The sequence below is a fragment of the Tinamus guttatus genome, unplaced genomic scaffold (assembly GCF_059628265.1).
Source record: "Tinamus guttatus ecotype Peru unplaced genomic scaffold, ASM5962826v1 Tinamus_guttatus_pri_ptg000656l, whole genome shotgun sequence".
Taxonomy (NCBI): Eukaryota; Metazoa; Chordata; class Aves; order Tinamiformes; family Tinamidae; genus Tinamus; species Tinamus guttatus.
Genome location: NW_028289190.1, coordinates 540,148 through 559,182, shown reverse-complemented (window position 1 = coordinate 559,182; position 19,035 = coordinate 540,148). Strand labels below are relative to the sequence as shown.

Below are 19,035 nucleotides of genomic sequence, written 5' to 3'. Positions count from 1 at the left end.
AAATACTATCTGCTATAAAACCCAGACCAGCAATCACATATGTATTTCACAGCCTCCACATCTGTATTGGCCTTCCCACCAGCAGCAAAACACAACTGCTAATTTGTAATCCAAAAATCAGGGCATCAGGTAAGTCTGCCCCATCAGAGCTCCCTGCTTTTTTCCATCTCTCTCCTATATGACTGCTTAGGGCTAAGGTTTAATAAGGTCATTTTCTGGATAAAGGAAAGACATAATCTGCTCTCTTCATCTTCAGTCAGGTTCATCACTTCGTTCATCATCTTGTTGAACGAGTCCTCTCCAATTGTGGTTGGAATCCACTCCGTAAAACTGCAAATGCAATATCTAATTCACTGGAAATTCACTGTAGGGTTTGAACTGGTGTATCAGCACCTGCCTATTTGAAACTCACTAAAGGAAAAAGTTGGACCTGAAATTTTGGGTAATTCAGATTCAAAGTTAACCGGGCCCAGAGCTGTAAGGCGTCTAAAATGCACCTCCCTGCGGTAGAAAGTTGAACTACATTTATGAGCAAATTTAGAAAGCTTTCCAAGTATAGTGAATACCTTCTACAAGTGTTTTCTCTTCTCATATATTTCAGAAAAAAAAATAGCATTTTCCTTATATTGTATAATACAGCTTACTCATAAAAAATAAAGAATAGTCCTGAACCTGAATATAACGTACAAACTTGGGACACCCGACAAATAAGTTTTCCCCTTAAATCTTCCTTATCTTCTGCTCCTTCTAGGACACTGTTTAATTTCTCCAATACAAACTAGCGTCAGCAAGTTTTCTTCATTTCCTAAAGTGTAATATTAATTCTACAACTACTATTGTATATGTTATATATAGCTGGGAAACAGGAGAACATACCTTGGAATGATGTATAAGTAAAGAGAGGTAACTAGCAGGATGTGCAATCATCTGTGCTGATAACATTAATAAGCTGCCTGGAAAAAAGAAGTGAACATCATGATGCTTTTTGCAGAAAATACATAATTATTCAGGATGATCAAATTCAGCTGTCATGGCTGGAATTAAAGGCACATCTCGAAACACTGAGTAATAAAGAGGGAAAATAAAATGTTGGGTGCAAAATAAAGTGTATGAAGGGGCCTATTATTTACTGTACCTACACTGTGATGAGCTCTGAAAAAAACCGTTGCTCCTCAGGGAAGAGGTCTTGCAAAAACTGAACAGATCTCTGAAAATATTAAATACGCTGTGTCTGCAGGAAATTCCAGAAAGAGGGATCAGCACACTTCAACTAATTCTAACAATACTTGCTATATCCTGAATTTCCTGCAAAGCTGGACAGTCTGGTTTTGAATGACTTCTTTCACAATCCTCACAGCTTGTGCCAGCAGAGTGGCAGGAACAAGCTGCAGTGAAACAGTATTTTGGTGGGAATAGAGGATAAGAAAAAAAAAATCATAGTGCAGATTAAGTCTTTGCTACTATTCTAGCCCACAAAGCACAGGACAGGCTATGGGAAATGTTAGGTGACCCAAGAGATAAGGACAATACTGTAAGAAGTTAAGAAATGAGTGGCAGCACTAGTTGCATACAGCACTAGTTGCATGCAGCGCACTCTGCCTTGGAAGGCTCACAGATTTCTCAGTTCTCCACAAATTACCTAGTAAACACCAGTTACTCCTCAGCCAGGAAAAGCAGCATCTCAAAAAACAATTATTGACTAACAATTCTCACAGTAATTCGTGTTTTTAAGAAAACCAGCAGGCTCTTTTTTTTTTTTTTTTTTAACTTCCATGTATTGTTCTTTTGAAGGCACAATGGAAAATTTAGTTTTCTCACGTTTTCTTTCCCCTGCAAAGCAGCAGGGTACAAGTTACAATGTACATAATCTACCATTATTTGTAGATTATGAATCTACAATCAGTGCATATTTCGGAAGGTCTACAATTAAATTTTCACCTTTCTTGATGGCAAAAGAGGTACATGTATGAGGCAGCAGAAGTAGTTGAGAGAAGAAAAGTTAAAGCAATACTTGCTTAAAAAGCTATACTGCTATTTTAAGGCAGGCTTGGTGAAAGATTGACAGGCATTTTCCTCAGGAAATTAAAAGATTTTTGCCTACAGAAATACATTAACATTGATTGAAAAGAGGTTTTTAGAAACTATTTATTTCATCAGTGTAAGGTTATATTGGCTTTACACTTTATTTGGTTAGAGAAACAAAGTTTTCTTTTTCAGAAGTCAGACTTCTCAGCCATTCCTTCACCTTGCAGGAATGGCACCAAATGAAGGGGAGGTAGTGAGGCTTTATCTTCACAACAGGAATCTTTTTGGGGGGAGGAATTACAAATCTGTGCACCACTGAAGTCTCCAGAACCTCTCAGGCTGTGTTCTCAATGACGACAGCAATGCCTTGTCCACCTCCAATGCAAGCTGACCCAACTGCGTATTTCCCACCACGACGCCTACACAGAAAAAGTAACAGCAAAAGTGAACTGTGTTTATAAGACCATAGCAGAGCTACTTCCCTTTCATAAAATCATGAGATATCAACTATTCAAATGTACAGTTAAAGATGGGGTTTCAAAATACGTAAAATCTTCATTTTTTGAGGAAGTATTATAAAGCCTGAACTGACGTTGAAATATTTCTGTAGAAAAACTGTGTACACACCTTAATTCATAAACCAGATGAGCTGTGATCCGTGATCCTGAAGCACCCAAAGGATGAACAATTGCAATGGCACCTCCGTTGACATTAGTTTTTTCTGAGTCAAGGCCCAAGACTTTTTCAACTGCCAGGTACTGGGGCACAAATGCCTTATTCACCTAAAACACCATGGAAATGACGCAACTGTTTATGCTTGATTTTCAACAGTAGCTTTCGGCAGCATGTTTGCATACAAGGATGAATGAGGTGCACTTCTGGATGTTTTAAGTAAAAAATACTAAATCCTGTGTTTTTAAAAGTGTATTCAGACATGTAAAAACTGCCACTCCAACTCACTGTAAGTTCAAATCCTCGACACAGTGCGAATATGCAGCGTATTTTATAGAAAAGGTGTGATATATTCTGATGCAGTGTGTTTGTGAAGAGCCTACTTTTCTAGTGAAAAAATGGCATTGTTCACAAATGGAGTGTTTCGACTAACTTAAAACACTAACAATCCAGCCAACAGAGTAACCATATGTCACCTGAGGATACTTTCTGTTTTGCTATCAAATGATTTTCAGTTTCCATGTGTCTCATATCTTTGTGCTGCCCATGCAACTGCATGGAAGAAATCAGCTGAACAGAGGGCAGGGATGCAAGTCAGGACAAGCAAGCTCTGGGCATGCAGAAACACCCACCTCGTGATGACAGGCTGCACATTGCAAGGGGAATGTTCCTGCTCAAAAGGCCAACAGTAGCCTCCCTGTTCCTGTTAACCTCCTTACCTCCACTAAATCCATGTCCTTCAGGGTCAGTCCTGCCTTCTTCAGGACTTCAGTAATTGCAGGTACAGGGCCTATTTGGGAAATGTATGCACAATTAATAAAAAAAGGAAAAGGCTTTGAAAAATGTCATTCATAGCATAGCCTCATACCTAGCTCATAACCCCTAACTGCACCAATGAATTCTGGATATGCCGATCACCTGCTTTATTAGGTGGGAAGAAAACTCCTACATCGCTCTCATCTTCCTCCACACAGTGACAGGGAGATTAGAAGTGTCATTATTGCTGCACAGCTAGGTTGGTAAACACATAACTTTCAAATCAAGAGGACTGACAGTCACTAAAACGATCTCAAGACTCTTCTGAGGTATTCTCCTCTCCAAGAGTCTGCCTCAGCCTCTACCACTTGCTACCTCCAGATAAACAAAATAAAAACAAAAAGGCAGGATTTCTGAAGATTGGTGGAGTATGTTTACCTTATGGGGATTACTGATTTGGTGTTTTAAATACAACTTACCCATAAGTCTTTTAGTTAAAAAATAAACAAATAAATTCCTTTGACCCAGATCAAACCAACCATCTGAAATCACTAACGTTTTTGGATAATATTACTGAGTTGGGTAATAAAGTTATTCTCTGGAAGAAAGCCGATATCTGCAAATTTATCTAATTCACTAGGGGAGTTCATTCTCAAAGCAGAGCTACCTAATGAAAGAGACACTTAAAGAGACATTGAAAGGGCTACTTAACTATTCACCTGCAGGACAAAGATATCATGATGTTAGATAGGAGCTAATCATAAAACAAATGAATCGCAGAATGGCTGAGGTTGGAAGGGACTTCTAGAGAACGTCTAGTCCAACCCCCCCTGCTCAAGCAAGGAATGAAAACAATTCTAAAATGCTATTCAAGCATCTCAGTACCCAAAATGGTGCTGATAACTCAAAAATGAAAAGAATAAAAACAAGGAAGTGACCAAAGAGACAGGAAATGCTTTAGGTGTCCCTGCTGGAGCAGGGGGAGCTGGACTAGGCAATCTCTAGAGGGCCCTTCCAACCTCAACCATTCTGTGATTCTGTGAAAATTTGAGAGATGAAAGGGCCCAGTTCAAAGTTCAGTGGATCATTAGAAAGATACAGGCTTAACACTAGACCCTTTATGTATCTTGTTATATACTAATTTGCGCACACCTGTATGTGTGACAGTAATGACAGGATCTCATATAGAAAATATACAGACCATTAAGGAGACTTTTTAAGCTAATGAATTCTCTCACCAGAAACCGTGAGGAAGGACTCCCTAAAACTATCCATATGTGACAGGGCAGTTGCTCACTCTAAACTCCTCTGTTCTCAGATCCATTTTGGCCATGTCTATGAATCTCATTTGGGCTCTTTGAGTAGCTGCAGACAAGCTGTGGTGTTTAAGAATTGCGATACTAACCATTTCTCCATGTGATTTATGAAGTTTTTAAACAGGCTAAAAGAGTTGCCTGACCTGGGAAGAATGGGCTAGTTTGGAACGCACAACAGAAGCATGAAATCTGGGGAGAAAAACCCTTTCTCTACATTTGCTTGAAGAGCTGGGTTAGTAGGATTGGCTGAACAAGAAAGCAAATCTGACAAAGCTTCATTTGCATTTCCACAGCCACATGAAACCAGTCAACAATCGCTTCTCTGGCAGAAGAGAAAAGAAATGCTGGCATACAATGCTGTCTACAAACTGAAAATAGGGCAAAAATCCTGGGGTATCTGGACCAGCTTTGAGGGTTCATTTGCACTTAACAGCTTGATTAGAAAGCATAAAATACGGGGCTAATGAAAAAAGCAGTTGATTCTCCAAAATAACACCTCAAGTTGTTTACTGGAATCCATTCTTTGCTGCACAACTGAGTAGCAGTTGAAAGGGATGCACATAGTCAGTACTCTCACAGCAAGAAGTGAGAAAGACAACTCAAAGTTATACATATATAATGGGATTTAAAGCTTCTGGAAAACTCAGGTAAATTGCAGGAGAAAATAGTCTTTAAAAACATTGGAAGAGCCCCAATTCTTTGACTTACTGAGTAACACAGAGGGTAAGGAAAAAAATGGTGCATAGCAGAGAGGATAGGTCAGTAACTCAGTGTTAACACCTACAGGTCAGGCATTGCACATATCCTATACGCCAAATTACGTAGTGCCCTGTGGTAAAAATCACACTAATAAGAGTGAGATGGACAGTGTCTCTGAAGTAATTCTCTGTCAGTGTGGAAGAATTGTTTGTGGAAGAATTGTTTGAAAGCAGGAACTGAGAGGAAAACTAGGGCCTAACCAAAGTTTTGGCATAACAAAAGCTTGCTTGGGGTGATACACAGTTGCCACTTCCAGGATGGTTGGTATGCAAGGACTCTGCTCCTCCACAGTTCCCTAGGCAACACAATCTGCCCTCCTCGCAGCTGCAAAGGGGAGTAATGGAGGATGGAGCAGAGTGAAGACACCGCGGCCAAACTCTGTTGCACTCCCTGTGCTGGGCCGCTGATAAGCCGCACAGTGGCTGTCCAATGGGAGATATACGATAACATGTCCGGTGCTGAGCCAGCAAAGGTGGCAAATCACTCCTTTCAGATGAACTTTGCTTGAACTTTGCTCATTATAATGTGAAAACCACACCTCCATCCCAAAAGTTACCCGCCTCCGAGGTACGACCACCCCTCACTGAGCATGCGCTCTAGATTTTTTGATTGACTGTACCTTTAAATGAAAGCAAGAAACTTTTTCCCCAATCAATAACAATATTAAGTATGACTCTAGTCACTCAAGCTCCACCTGAATGTAAAGAAAAGTATAAAAGGTGAACTAAGGATGAAAAGGAGGAGGGAAGAAACCATCATAACTCCTGGGTCAGTCGACAGGCTGATCCCCCTTCCCTCCCCTCGTGCTGGGACGCTGCCTGAGGAGACTAAGAAGTGAGGGAGGAAGAATCCATCGTAACTCTTGGATCAGTTGACAGGCTGATCCCCCTTTCCTCCCCTCAGACTGGCGCGCTGCCTGAGGAGACTCGAGATCGAGAGCCCTCTCCCATCTTCTGGGGTGAGTGATGATTGCACATTTGTACATCAGAGCTAGCTAAAACCCCACGCTGTAGTAGAGAATTTCCTGTACTGACATCCGAAACCTGCTTTGTAAATGTTGCATTTGAATAAATCATACTGTTTGTGAACTCGACTACTTGTTTGGGGGGAGGCGATCGGACCTACAGTTGACAGACTGTTCGTGAATCCGATACTGCCAGAGTCGAGCTTATAGTTGATCACACTATTTGGGAACTCGATTCGCTCCTAGGAAGGTGATCGGACCTATGGTCCACCGACTGTTTGTGAATCCGATATTGATTTGATATCTCCTTCCCTCCACCACCACCACTACCGCTACGGCTTTCAAACTGCAACATTGCACACAGAGCTACCAGACTCAGCACACTGTGGCCTCCCTTTCTTTCCCTTATAATGCTCAACACAAGAATACTTCACAAAAAAATTTCAGCTTACCAATGCCCATTATGTTAGGGTCACAGCCAGATGCATGATAAGCTACTATCCTTGCCAGTGGAGTGAGACTGTGCTTTTTAAGTGCTGATTCACTGGCAATGATGATTGCTCCACTGCCATCACACACACCCTTGGAATAAAAGAGAAAAGCATTCTTAGTGGAAAAAGCACTTTAAACTAAGTATGCTCCTCTTAAAATGGAATCAAGCAGTTGTTATTAATTTTTAATACGCAGCTGTATTATTTTATTAAGAAAACAATCCATAAACTTCTCCTACTCTGTGGACTGTGAAACAAAGGTAAGTACAGATGTTTACTTAATTTAAATATTTTAGAAAAGTAAACCACTTTTTTTCCTACTAAAGTCTCCCTTGCACTGGAAACATCATTTGGTAGACTTGCAAAGACACTGCTGATATTGAATAATGTACATGTTTTAAAATTAAAAGTCAGTTTTCAGACACCAGTTCTTAGTGGGGCTACCAGCTATTTTAGGCAGGCATTCAGACTATAACCCCAAACCCATCAATTAACTGATTAAGATAATGCTTGTAAAGGGAACAGCCCCTACTGACATGCTGCTAAACTCCTGGTCTACCCTAAGTAGGAGAAAAATGTGTTTAGGACCACAGGGGATACTAGCTGTGGTACAAAGCTGAGCAGCAATATGCCCAGGAAACACATAAGTGATTTGTAAAGTGAATGTTCAGTAACCCCTAAAGGAAAGAATAGCTAATTCCAGCAGAGTCCTACACAGCCACAGCAGACATCAATTACATATATATTCAAAGCTGATGAAAAAAAATGTGGATGTCTTGACAAAAGGACAGTGACACTACAAAGTATTTTAGGACACAGGAGCAGGCTGAAGGATCCCTCAGCATCCAGGGGCTGGAATAGTCATCCAGGGGCAAGCTGTGTGCTGCAATTCAGTGGCAAAATTAGGAAGCACTCCTGGCAAAAGACAACTCTGACAGCTAGAAATTGCTCAGGAAGGGAGAAGTACACTAATAACAAGCCTGGAGAACCTCAGAGGTGACACCTTGCAATCCAAGACTTCGACATACTCACTGAAGCATTCCCAGCAGTGACTGTTCCATCCTTCTTAAAGACAGTTGGGAGTTTTGCCAGTTGTTCCAGTGTAGTCTGGGGCTGTGGGTGCTCATCCTTTTGCATGCTTTCTTTCCCTTTTTTTGTTTTCACTTCAATTGGTGCCATCTCCTCATTGAAGTAACCAGCATCGGAAGCTATGACCACAAAAAGGAAAGTAAAAGACTTGTGATAAAAATAGTAGTGGATGATTGCCCAGAATCTCATTTTCATGTATATACAAGTTTCCCTCTACTTGAACCAGGAGTTCAGGAACAGTTCTTTTCATACTTCTATTATTTTGTTTAAAAAGACTATTATTTGGGGTTTTACAGTTTGTTTTTTTAGAAACTGGGTATAAGCCATATGAAACCACTCTGAAAATTATCTGAAAAAAATCTCTAATATTACAGTGCTATTTCAGGTTTAAATAACTGACATTTTTTTAACCACTAGATTTATATTTGCTACAAACCTCTGTGATTTTGTTTTATTCTATTATTCTGCATTTTATCAAAGGACCAAGAAGGTACAAATTTCACTTGGACAGGAAGGGGGAAAAAATACTGAGCCACATCTTCTCTACTGATAACTGGCATAAGCTACTGTACATCAGCTAAAAATCCAGGCCTAGCTGCTCCTCCAAAGGCTTTGGCATTCCAAGTCAGAATCTTAGCATAGGAATCAGCTGCCTAAACAGCCTGGGACAATTCAAGATACTGCAGGTATTTAAGATGCCCATAAGAGGCAGCAAGTTTAAATGGTAAAAATTACATGCAAAAAAAAGAAAGAAGCAAAAGCTTCCTTTTCTTGGCAGGAATTAGTTATCAAGATCAGCAGGGGAAGCCACAGATTTGTAGGTGATTAATAAAAGTTACAAGTGGCACTATTGTATCCACTGAAAAAATATAAAATCTACCTTGAAGAGCAGCAGCCATTAAAAAGCACTCATAATCTAAAAGTATACTTAGATCCTTGCATCTTATAAACATGGAAGTCCCAGGAAGGCACTAGGTGTTCTACTGGTTTATGGCCAGTAAACCATACTGTTTATGTCGCCATAATTTAATGATGCCTTTATCCGTAGAAACCATCCATGTTTAAAGACAAGGTCCCAGCCAAATAACTCAAACCAAAATACACTTATGTTTTCAACAGAAAGGCTTCAAAGTCAATCACTTGTCTGCTGCGTTTATAACATTCTTGTAAACAAATGATTAGTTATTGATACAGCCAGTAAAACAAAACAACTACATACACTAGACCATCCAAAATGCGCCTGTCTGTGTATACAGAACAACTTTAAATTTTAAAATGTTACTTTTTTGCCTTTTTAAATCTCTTTATTCAGGAAATAGAGAAAGGTTCTGCAAGATGCACTATTTTAATGCCTTGGGACTACATCTGACTCCTCAGTAGACTTTGCAAAACAGGAAAACACTCAATTCATATAATAACTTTTGCAACCCTTTTGTGTTCAAAGTAAAATGCAGTTTGCCTGGCTGAAAATGAAACAAAAAGGGGGAACAATACTGACTTCTTACAGGAGAGTGTGGCATCACACCTACCAGCAACATACAACTACCACCAAATAGGGGAACAACGTTCCTGTTTGGGTAGAACAAAGGGAATATACCCTTACAGGATACCGAGATTAAGGCAGCATATAGCCTAGCATAGAAAACTGCATGAACATTAATGCTTTCAAAAGCAACATCCATTGGACGTCTTGTTAAACTTTACAATGTTTCCAAAGATAGAAAATGATACTAATCTTACAGTCTGAAAAACTGAAATGAAGCTCAGAGAGCAACAGACAGTAGCCAGAGAGCAGCAGGAACACAAGTTAGTATTACTGTTGGTATATATATGCCCAGTAAAATACTAAGAGAAAAGAGAATGCCTGCCAGAGGTTTTACAGCTGACTTTGCTACTTTACACAGCGGTAGCTGGTATCACAAAAATCAGTAAATTTACTGAATAAGATCGCATACATTTAACCACAATAAAATTTTGCTGCCTATTGCTTTAAATAACTCTCCAAAGTGTTTAGAAGCACGTGATGGCCTCTTGCCTTCCCACCACTGAAGGAGCTCCATTTAGTCCAACATCTGAAGAACAGACCTGTGATGTGGCACTGCTACTACCATCTTAACAATCTTTGATGTCTATAGTCGTGTGTTTTATTGAGGAAACTGAAAGACCACACACTAAAGGATTTCAAAATTACAAAAATCAAGCAGTGTATGAGCTACAGACAAATTAATATATTTTGAATTGATATTCTTAGCTAAACAGATTGGAAATTGATATCATGTAACATTCCATTCCTGGATTTACTAACCAGCTTTGCATCTCTGTTGTGTTTTCATTGCGTATTGGTCACAGTCCTCCCCTGTAATGTTGTATTTTACTGCCAGATTTTCAGTTGTAACTCCCATAGGTGTTTTAATGTGTGTGTCATTCACAGCTGACCACAATGTGTCTTCCATCTGCATTGGACATAATTAAAATTATTATGCAGTGCAATTTTAACATTAATAGCTTTAAATTACTCACTAACCTCTTGGAAACCAATGTCAGTTTAAGTCAGGTTACCTACAGATATTTTAATTAGAACAAATACAAAGCAAAGGTGCATGCAAGACCTTGTGTGTTATTTTAATTACTCTATGTCTTGTCCTAGCACAGCTCCTTTCATTTATATTATCACCGTAAGTGGTTAGGGAAAAGCCTGTGATTTTTAGTTTTTCAGTGTATTTTATTGCTATATGAATTATTTACTAATGAGCTATGAGAAAACGTATCTCATAGCAAGAATGAACAGTGAGGAAGTGTGAAAAATCACAGCAAATTATTGACTCTGGCTCTTCCTCTAATGCCAGTTAAAATCTCCACCACACTTGAGTTAAAACTTTCTGCGGGTAAAAGGTCTCAGGTGAGAAAATAGCTAAACTTAACTTCAAATAACCTAATAAAGGCAAGCCCAAGAAGTCCAGCTAGGTGTTCCTCATTTGTCTCTGACAAGTACAATTCTGCAAGATCAATCACTCTTACACCTGTAACTGTGTAATTCAATTATCTTCATGATAAGGACACCTGTGGAAACTGAGTGCAACCAGCAACTTTGCAAGGGGCTTTCTGCAAAGACTGAGGCTGTCACAGTGCCACAGAGGATTCACAGGAAGGGCAGTCTAATGTATTTCACAGTGTAAAAACTGTGCAGAGGAAAGAGAAAAAAAAAAAAAAGCTGAAATATTTAAAGATCCTAAATTAAGAATTTGATTTGGTTAACACCTGCTGAGTAAACAGTAATTATCACAGCAGAAGTGCTTCCTTCTGCAAATTTTCCACTGTATTCACTGAGAATTCTTCTTCAGAAGAAACTGTTAGAAAAATTTCTCTGTCAATAGATTTAACTTCAGTTTTTCAGGCTTAAATTGAAAGATGCTTACAACTTGGAGGCATATGTGTTCTCTAATGCTCCATTGCTAGCCTTACTAGCTTTACCTAAGCTCTTTATGTGTCTCTCTCTCTCACCCTCTGACAACAGAGAAGATTTTATGTTATATATACACTACTTTGATGGGATATACCAAGTGAATTAAGCTTTGTATGCAGGAGTTTAATGACACATTTCACAGGGGACAGGAGTTCATATACAGTTTGCACAAATTCACATATATTTTTGAAAATGCTAGAAAACTGGTATTCTTAACAAAAATTACCATAACTGCTTTTTTAATGTCTGAATACTTGATAAATGCTTTGAACAACTGAATTTGGATCTATTGCCAATGATTTCATTTGCAAGACTATAGCGTCTATGTGTCCAGTACTTCTGTTGCTCTGTAAACATGACTTCATTCACAGGAAAAAGAAGACAATATTAAACCTTGATATCTATTCCTAATTTGGTTACAAACTGAATCTTTCGAACAGCATAAGGAGACTGGCTCATATTTTCAGCTCCACCACACAGAACCACTTCTGAGTCATTAAGACAGATTTCCTGTTAACACAAAAACAAAACAGATCCAGCAGTAACAACTGCTTTAAAAAAGCACTTTGTCACCTGCAAAGCCACACACAGAATGAATTCATGCTTATTTATGCATACATTTATGAAGGGTCTAACCCTCTAATAAGAGGGGGTTCTGCCACCTTTAATATGTGCTCATTCACCTAGCTGTCAATGCAGTAGGATTATACCCATGAGAGGAGGAAGAGAACAAGGGTACCTGCCTGTGAAAGGACTAAGGAAGAAAGCCAATACATGTATTGCCATGCTTGTATGGTTGGGTTAAAAGACATTTGGCCTCTTTTTTTTTTTTTTTTTTAATAAACCAATACAGCATTGGTACAATAAAACCAAATATTAGTTTTTTGTTTTGTTTTGTTTTTTTGTTTTTGGGGGGGATCTGTTTCCTCTCCACCTGCAATCCCCTCAGAAGGAATAGAAATCAAACCTCAAAATCTGAAACTGGGCCCTATGATTCTAAAAAATGAAACATTGTTTTAGAAAAGATTAGTCAATTGAATTGTCAGAAAAAAAAATTACACACTAATTCATCACTGCCATATCACTGTCCCCTAAACGCATGTCCTGGCAGTTCAAAATACTCCTTCCTTGTTTGTATCTCTTTGGAAAGTAAAAGCCTTGTGCAAAAGTCCAAATGTTGTGATTGAATCACTGATAAGAGAGAGTTCTATGCTCAATAGCAATTCTACTACTCATAAGAAGCACTCACTCATTTCAGAAAACATCTCCCTGTATGATCAAAGGCCAATGTCTAAACACACATTTGAAAGAAACTCTAAGAGCCAGACATAATGCGGAAAAAAGGTACTGCAGCTGGAAAGATTCTGAAATCAGTGACTTAACAATATCTTATGTTTTCCTTATCCCTTAATTTCAAATCAGTTCAGACACAGTGGGATGACAAAAGACCAGATGTGGACTAGTAAGCAACAACTATATCAAGGTAAATTAAAACTGCTCAGGTTAACAGGATAGGCCCTCCAAAAACAGGCAATGAGGAAAGACACCACTGTTGCTTCATCTCCACTTTGTGAAATTTTATATATATGATATTTTAATATATGTTGCTCTGTTCTAACGGCAAAATCTAATTCCTCCAAAACTTTTCAAAGATAGTTATATCACCCTTCTATTTGTACCATAAACAGATGAGTCTGTTTTAGATCCATTCCTTTAATAAGCCACAAGTCATCATGGGATAAAACAAAACTGATGTGGCAGCTGCATTCCGACTGCTGAGTCAGCACATGACTGACTAGAGTACAGGAACAGCCCAAAAGACTGAATTACAACCATCCTGCTAAAGGCTTGTTATGGATCTTTACCAAACAGAAAATTGCTCCACAAGATCATGGCCTAAGCTAACATATATTATTAAGACATTGTTCTGAGCACAAAGCTAGCTGAAATGCAAGTTCAGAAGAAAAGTGTAACCCAAGATATATTTTTATTAGCAAAAATGTTATTCTTTATGTGAAAACTTTACATGAGACCTGAATGCAGCAGTTAGTCTGCTATTCTAGACCACAAATAATTCTTACAAAACAAACAAACAAAAAAGTTGAATAAAGGAAGCTCAGCCGGTATCTGTAAAAAGAAAACAAAAGCTACCTTTTTGGCTGAAAGTTCTTAAGAAGGAACACAACATGTTTGTTGTTTTATTGTGAAATTTCTCACATATTTGTTTCTTCTGCACCTTTAACACAGTAAACACCACAAGCAATATATCAGTACCTAATATGGTGAAGTCAAAAAACAAAACAAAACAGAAAAACACTCTTGGCTTTCTTGCCTAAAACAAAGCCTCTGATCTAGATACGTGGATAATTGCAGTTTTGCAATGCTGGCACAATGCATTCAATTGCATCTACATCACAAACTCCCTGAGAAAGACACAATTCCCCAAATGCTTCTGCCAGTCAAGACATGTATCCTTCAAGATCAAAGTACAATTATATTCACTTAAAAAAATCTATAGAGAAAACTCAATGGAAATGGGCTCAAACCAGTTAAGTCTCCAGAAAGAAGAGGATTTATACAACCCAGTGACAACTCACTGTTCATTATGTTACACAGCTCAGGTCATTAAAATAGGAAAAACGTACCATGGATTAGTCACTCAAGGTTTACTGAATCCACATTTTAGAGAAGATCAGCTTGTCCTGTTTTAAGCTGGCTATGAGGAACTAAAAAAGGAAGTCTTGCTTCAGTAATGTCACAAATCAAGTCCCACAAATTTAAGTCCTCTAAATATGAACAGGAAACACTACACTATGAATGCTTATTCATTCCATTTTCATCTCTTGGCTGCAAATCAGAAGTGATTATCTATAGAATTACACTGAAATAGTTGTCTGAAATAATCAACGACCAGCACATTTTCCATGTCACCAACCTGCACGACATTGCCAACAATGACGCTGTCAACGATCTCAGGAGAGACCTTGCCAGCCGCCAGCCAGCCGCCAGCGCTGCCCGGGCAGCGTGTTCTGCCAGGTCTATGGCTGTGAAGTCCTTCAGCAAACCTCCATAGGTGCCAAAGGAATTTCGCTTTGCTGCAACAATGAACACACCTGCAACACGAGCAAGGATTATCCATATGTGTGGAATGGAGGAGAGGACAGTTAAGTTCCTTTATATGTATTTATGTCAGCTATCAGAACAGACCTGTGGCAAAGAGAATGAATTTATCAAAAGGTTTTGTACAGGTAAGCAGACACAGCGACTAAACCAAGCATAAAATCAGCAAGTTGTCCTCAAAAAAATAATTCACAAGAGGCTTTGTAAATATAGACAACTTGAACACCACACAGTTCAAGATAAGACACAGGTTATAGCAGCACTTTAGACAGAGAAGGTATGCAGAATCAGTGGTCAGAAGGAAAAGCTGAGAAGATGCTGGAAATAACTCTTTTCCAAGAATAGGTTTGGGGAAAAAGAAAAAAAAAAAGGAAAAAATAAATAGTTTGAATATACAGCAGACAAAGCAGGTTGCCATATCACAACGGACTTTGGTGTTACTGTACTAAAAGCATCAGAGTGGGATTCATGAAATGCCATAATGGACAACTGTGATATAACCTGTTGGTTAAGGAAGAAAACACAAAAGGCCTTTTAGAAAACACAAGTTCCCTCATCCTACAGAAAATTAGCAAATTGCTGGTTTATATTCTGAAATGTAAACACTGACATAGTTTTCACACAGAGTAAAATTTAAGATCCCTTTTAATTTTGATTCCTTTAACTTCAGAGCAAAAACATTCTATAATCAAAAGCATAGTGATGCTTCCATACTGATATAGATCATCTAAACTGTCTTAGCATCTGCCTTCCAGTTTCTGAGGAGAAAACGCAGCTTTCAGCAGAAAGGAAGAGCCTGTGCAAGGTGCATGTGCATAAATGAGCTGGCCAGAAGAGCCCATAAGAATTTCAGTGTTGTCTTTAAAACAAACCAAAGATCTCCTAACTATCTGGCACAGCAGCTCCCTGCCACGTGAGGCAGTCTGTGAACTTTTGCCCAGTTGAGCAGCAGAGCTCACCTGCCCCTTCTTCCCTGCTGCTGCCATGAGAACGTCTACAATTATTTTAAGTAACACTATAGGGATATGTAAGGATGTAAAAGTGTAGCTAAAGGAAATCATCTGTTCCTTAAACTACTTGTGAATGCTATAGGGTTGCTTTCAGGCCATTTTCTGCAAGCTATGCAATGCAACCTCTTTGGCCAGTTTGGCAGAGAGAGGATGCTCCCCTCTGTTGCTCATGTGTTTGGAGTCCAAACTGCATGAGTTACAGAAGGAGCCTTTCCAAATGGGTGAAGGTCGCACTTGTTCCACTGACAAGGATAGGAATACAATGTTAGGATCTGAAACACAAAATGAATGCACTCAAAAGACCATGTGGGCTGGAAACTACTAACAGACACAATCTGTGAACCCCCACAAGTATTTTATTTATTTCAAGCTTACTTCTTCATTAAACATTATCAACACTTCTTTTTTTTTTTTTTAATATATATCTATAGGTCAGGTCAGAATTTTTTAGCTCTCATCCATTAGGTCTATAAGGGTTATCTCATGTTTCTAACTTTACTTTCCCAGGAGCAAAATAGGCCTTAACACTCCCACCTCCTTTTCTCCACTCCTCCTTCCCACTGATACCTATCCCTCCATCTCCTGGTTGCAAGGCTTTGCTGTGGGACAGCTCAAAGAACAGATCAAACTTTCTCCTCCTTTTTGGCTAGGTGGTTGGTTATCTTGTAGGACCCTGTGCAAAGTGAGGCCATGTAAGGGGTTAATAAGGTTGCGGTGACTAGGTACCTAATCTCGCCATTTGCTTTTGTGAAAATAGCTTGCTGTTCGGATTACGCGGAATTAGTTTAGCACAGGCAGAAAACACCAAGAACTAGAACTAACAGGACACCACCTCCTGCTCTTGTTGCAAGTTGCACCTAATCATGCCATCTGCTTCTATAAACACCGCTTGCTACTTATGCTGAGTCACCCTGCTCTTGCTGCAACCATGAGATAAGATACCAGCCGTGAAGAACTAAAATAACGTATGAGGGAGTTGCAGCTGTCTATAAAAACACGAACTTCTCCCCAGGCGGGCGCGGATCTCGGGCATTGTAAGAGATCTGTCGCCGGCCGGCTAATAAAGCTTGCCCTTTTACCCACCAGGTTGAGTGTGCGGGTGATTGCTGGGATTGCGGACTAACAATCTATGTTATTTGCTTTATCAGCTACACAGTGTTGCTTTGTAATCAGTCTGGAGGTGGAATTTACTTTACACCTTCCTTTTACGCTCGCACTTAATCTCCCTCTTTCATCAGGCTGCTCACTGCAGCCTGCTTCTCTGCAACAGCACTGCGGGCCAAAGACTAATCCAGACCACTGAGGTAGCTGAAAATTAATTTAGAACCAGGAGAAAGAGAGGCTAATTTTCATTTAGATCAGTTCCTGTGGTCAGATTTGTTTTCTGGCAGATCAATAAAACAGAAATTCCAGACTAAAGGCTGAACTACCAGGGGCAGAGGAACAAGCACAACCTCTTCTAGTGTTGAGTTGTGCTGAATTAAGTGATCGCAAAGCTATTGCCCGAGGGGAATTACTCAAGAGCCTGTCTGACTTTGCTTGATGGGAGAGAGATCTACAAACACCACTCCCTCCATGGAATAGCAGACTATCAGGAGGGGCAAAGGGTAGCTCAAGTCCTGAGCAAGAAAGGATGAAAGGACAGCAAGAAAGGCCAAGAGGAGGAGACTCTTTCACATCCATTACCACTTCAAGATTCCCAAGGTCATCACTATTTTCCAAGCTGATACACACTAGCAGAGAGCAGACTGCTATGAAAAGAACACAGAGCGGCACTCGAAACTTTGGGGGCTACAGAGCAAGGTCACCCTGAATCCTTGCCATACATTTGATTCAAGACATCTGTTAATCTGGGTTAGTTTGTTTACAGCCATTAGTTAGTTAATGTATTTACTTATGTAGCACTGAAATATTCCCTAACTCCTCAACACTTCACATGAAAATATTGGTCAAATCCTATTTTAAACATCTATAAAACCACCATTAACCTCAAAAAAAATGAGGCCACAAGAACAGTGTATGAAAAGCACAGTGCCAAGATATGAGAAAAGATCCTGAATTAGACACTAAAAGCTAATATCAAATAAGTAAATAGAGGCAAAGCTGCCCTCTCTACCATCCAGTTCTGTAGAGCAAAACAAAATTACTGAAATAGTGCCAAAATGGCCTTTCATTGCTGAAACTGCTATTACTTCAACAACCTGGGAAGTAGCAGAACACTGTAAAATACAAAAAATCCCTATGTCAGTAAGTTTCATATTTTTTTAAAAACAAATTAGGCAATAAAGTAGGTATTAAGTACTGTAAGTTATGTAGGTGTTAGATGTCTTATTTTTAAGGGATACAAAATTTAAAGCACCTAGAGCCTCAAGTATTTTTTAGCACAGAAAACTTAGGAACTGGGAGAACTTATAAAAGGACTTTATCCTGCACTATTGTTGCCAGCAGAGCCAACTTCAAAAAGGAACCTTTACACATAGAAATTTCTAGGTTTCTGCATGTAGACATGTTTAATTAGCAGACATACATGCACATCCATGTTAATCTAAATTGCCCGCCCCAGCGACCCCACAACGGCGACACCTCGCAACAGCGCAGCACTAAGGCCACCTCCCTTCACGGAACAGCCACCAGCCACCTCCCCGCGGCCACACTGAGCAGCCGGGACCCCTTTTTTTCCCCTTTTCCCTCCTCTTTCTACCCATTTCCCTCCCGTTTCCACTGGGTCGCGCCTCACCCCTCAAGAGCGCCATGGTCGCGCCCCCTCAGCTGCTTCTGCTGCCAACGCCCCCGCCAGCCTGCGCGTCTGCAGCCACGAATTTGCCACGCCGCCGGGAGGGGCTGAGAGGCACCCGTGCCAGGGGTAGGTAGAGCGGAAAAAAATGTATTTTATTTTTGTAATTTTTTTTTAGATTTTATTTTATTTTAGATTTCAGGTTTTGTCTCTTCTTTTGTTTTTCCTCGGACTTCTGTTTCTACAGCTGACGTGCACTCCAGGGAATCGGCGGCTGCGGAAATGCAGGGCGGCACGTGGCCCTTGGTTGGCAACTGCGGACCTGGGGGCCTGTCCACCCACAACTTCATCCTCATCCTATATTAAAGTATAAAATATATATCGTTAGTCCGTAGTCCCAGTAATCACCCACACACTCAAACTGGTGGGTTAAAAAGCAAGCTTTTATGAGCAGGCTGGCGGCAAACCTCTTACAGTTGGCCCGAGATCCGCGTTGCTCTGGAGAGAGACCCGCATTTATATAGACAGTCTTAACTTCCTTATCTGCCTATTGTGTCTTCATGGCATTCACAGTTGGTTCCTCTCTCACAATTGTGTGGAAAATCTCCTTTGTAAAGGCCCCCACCTCTTGGCAGA

The 19,035-nt window shown here is 39.8% G+C and overlaps 1 protein-coding gene across 1 annotated transcript; it reads right to left on the bottom strand.

Moving 5' to 3' along the window:
• Positions 1 to 1,867: 1,867 nt before the first annotated feature.
• LOC104577213 (3-ketoacyl-CoA thiolase, mitochondrial) lies at positions 1,868 to 18,418 on the bottom strand. Its single transcript, XM_088536309.1, has 9 exons — positions 18,403 to 18,418; positions 14,524 to 14,648; positions 11,929 to 12,045; positions 10,378 to 10,525; positions 8,016 to 8,191; positions 6,945 to 7,074; positions 3,417 to 3,487; positions 2,653 to 2,807; positions 1,868 to 2,444 (listed from the first exon to the last, which is right to left on the bottom strand). Exons 1-9 carry the CDS (start codon positions 18,416 to 18,418, stop codon positions 2,360 to 2,362), a joined length of 1,023 nt encoding a protein of 340 aa, XP_088392435.1. The 3' UTR covers positions 1,868 to 2,359.
• Positions 18,419 to 19,035: the final 617 nt, after the last annotated feature.

Coding starts and splice junctions, on each gene's coding strand:
- LOC104577213 (XM_088536309.1), bottom strand. Junction 10,526..11,928: donor AATTAGGAATAGATATCAAG/GTTTAATATTGT, acceptor TGTCCAATGCAG/ATGGAAGACACATTGTGGTC. Junction 7,075..8,015: donor TCACTGCTGGGAATGCTTCA/GTGAGTATGTCG, acceptor TTTTATTCCAAG/GGTGTGTGTGATGGCAGTGG.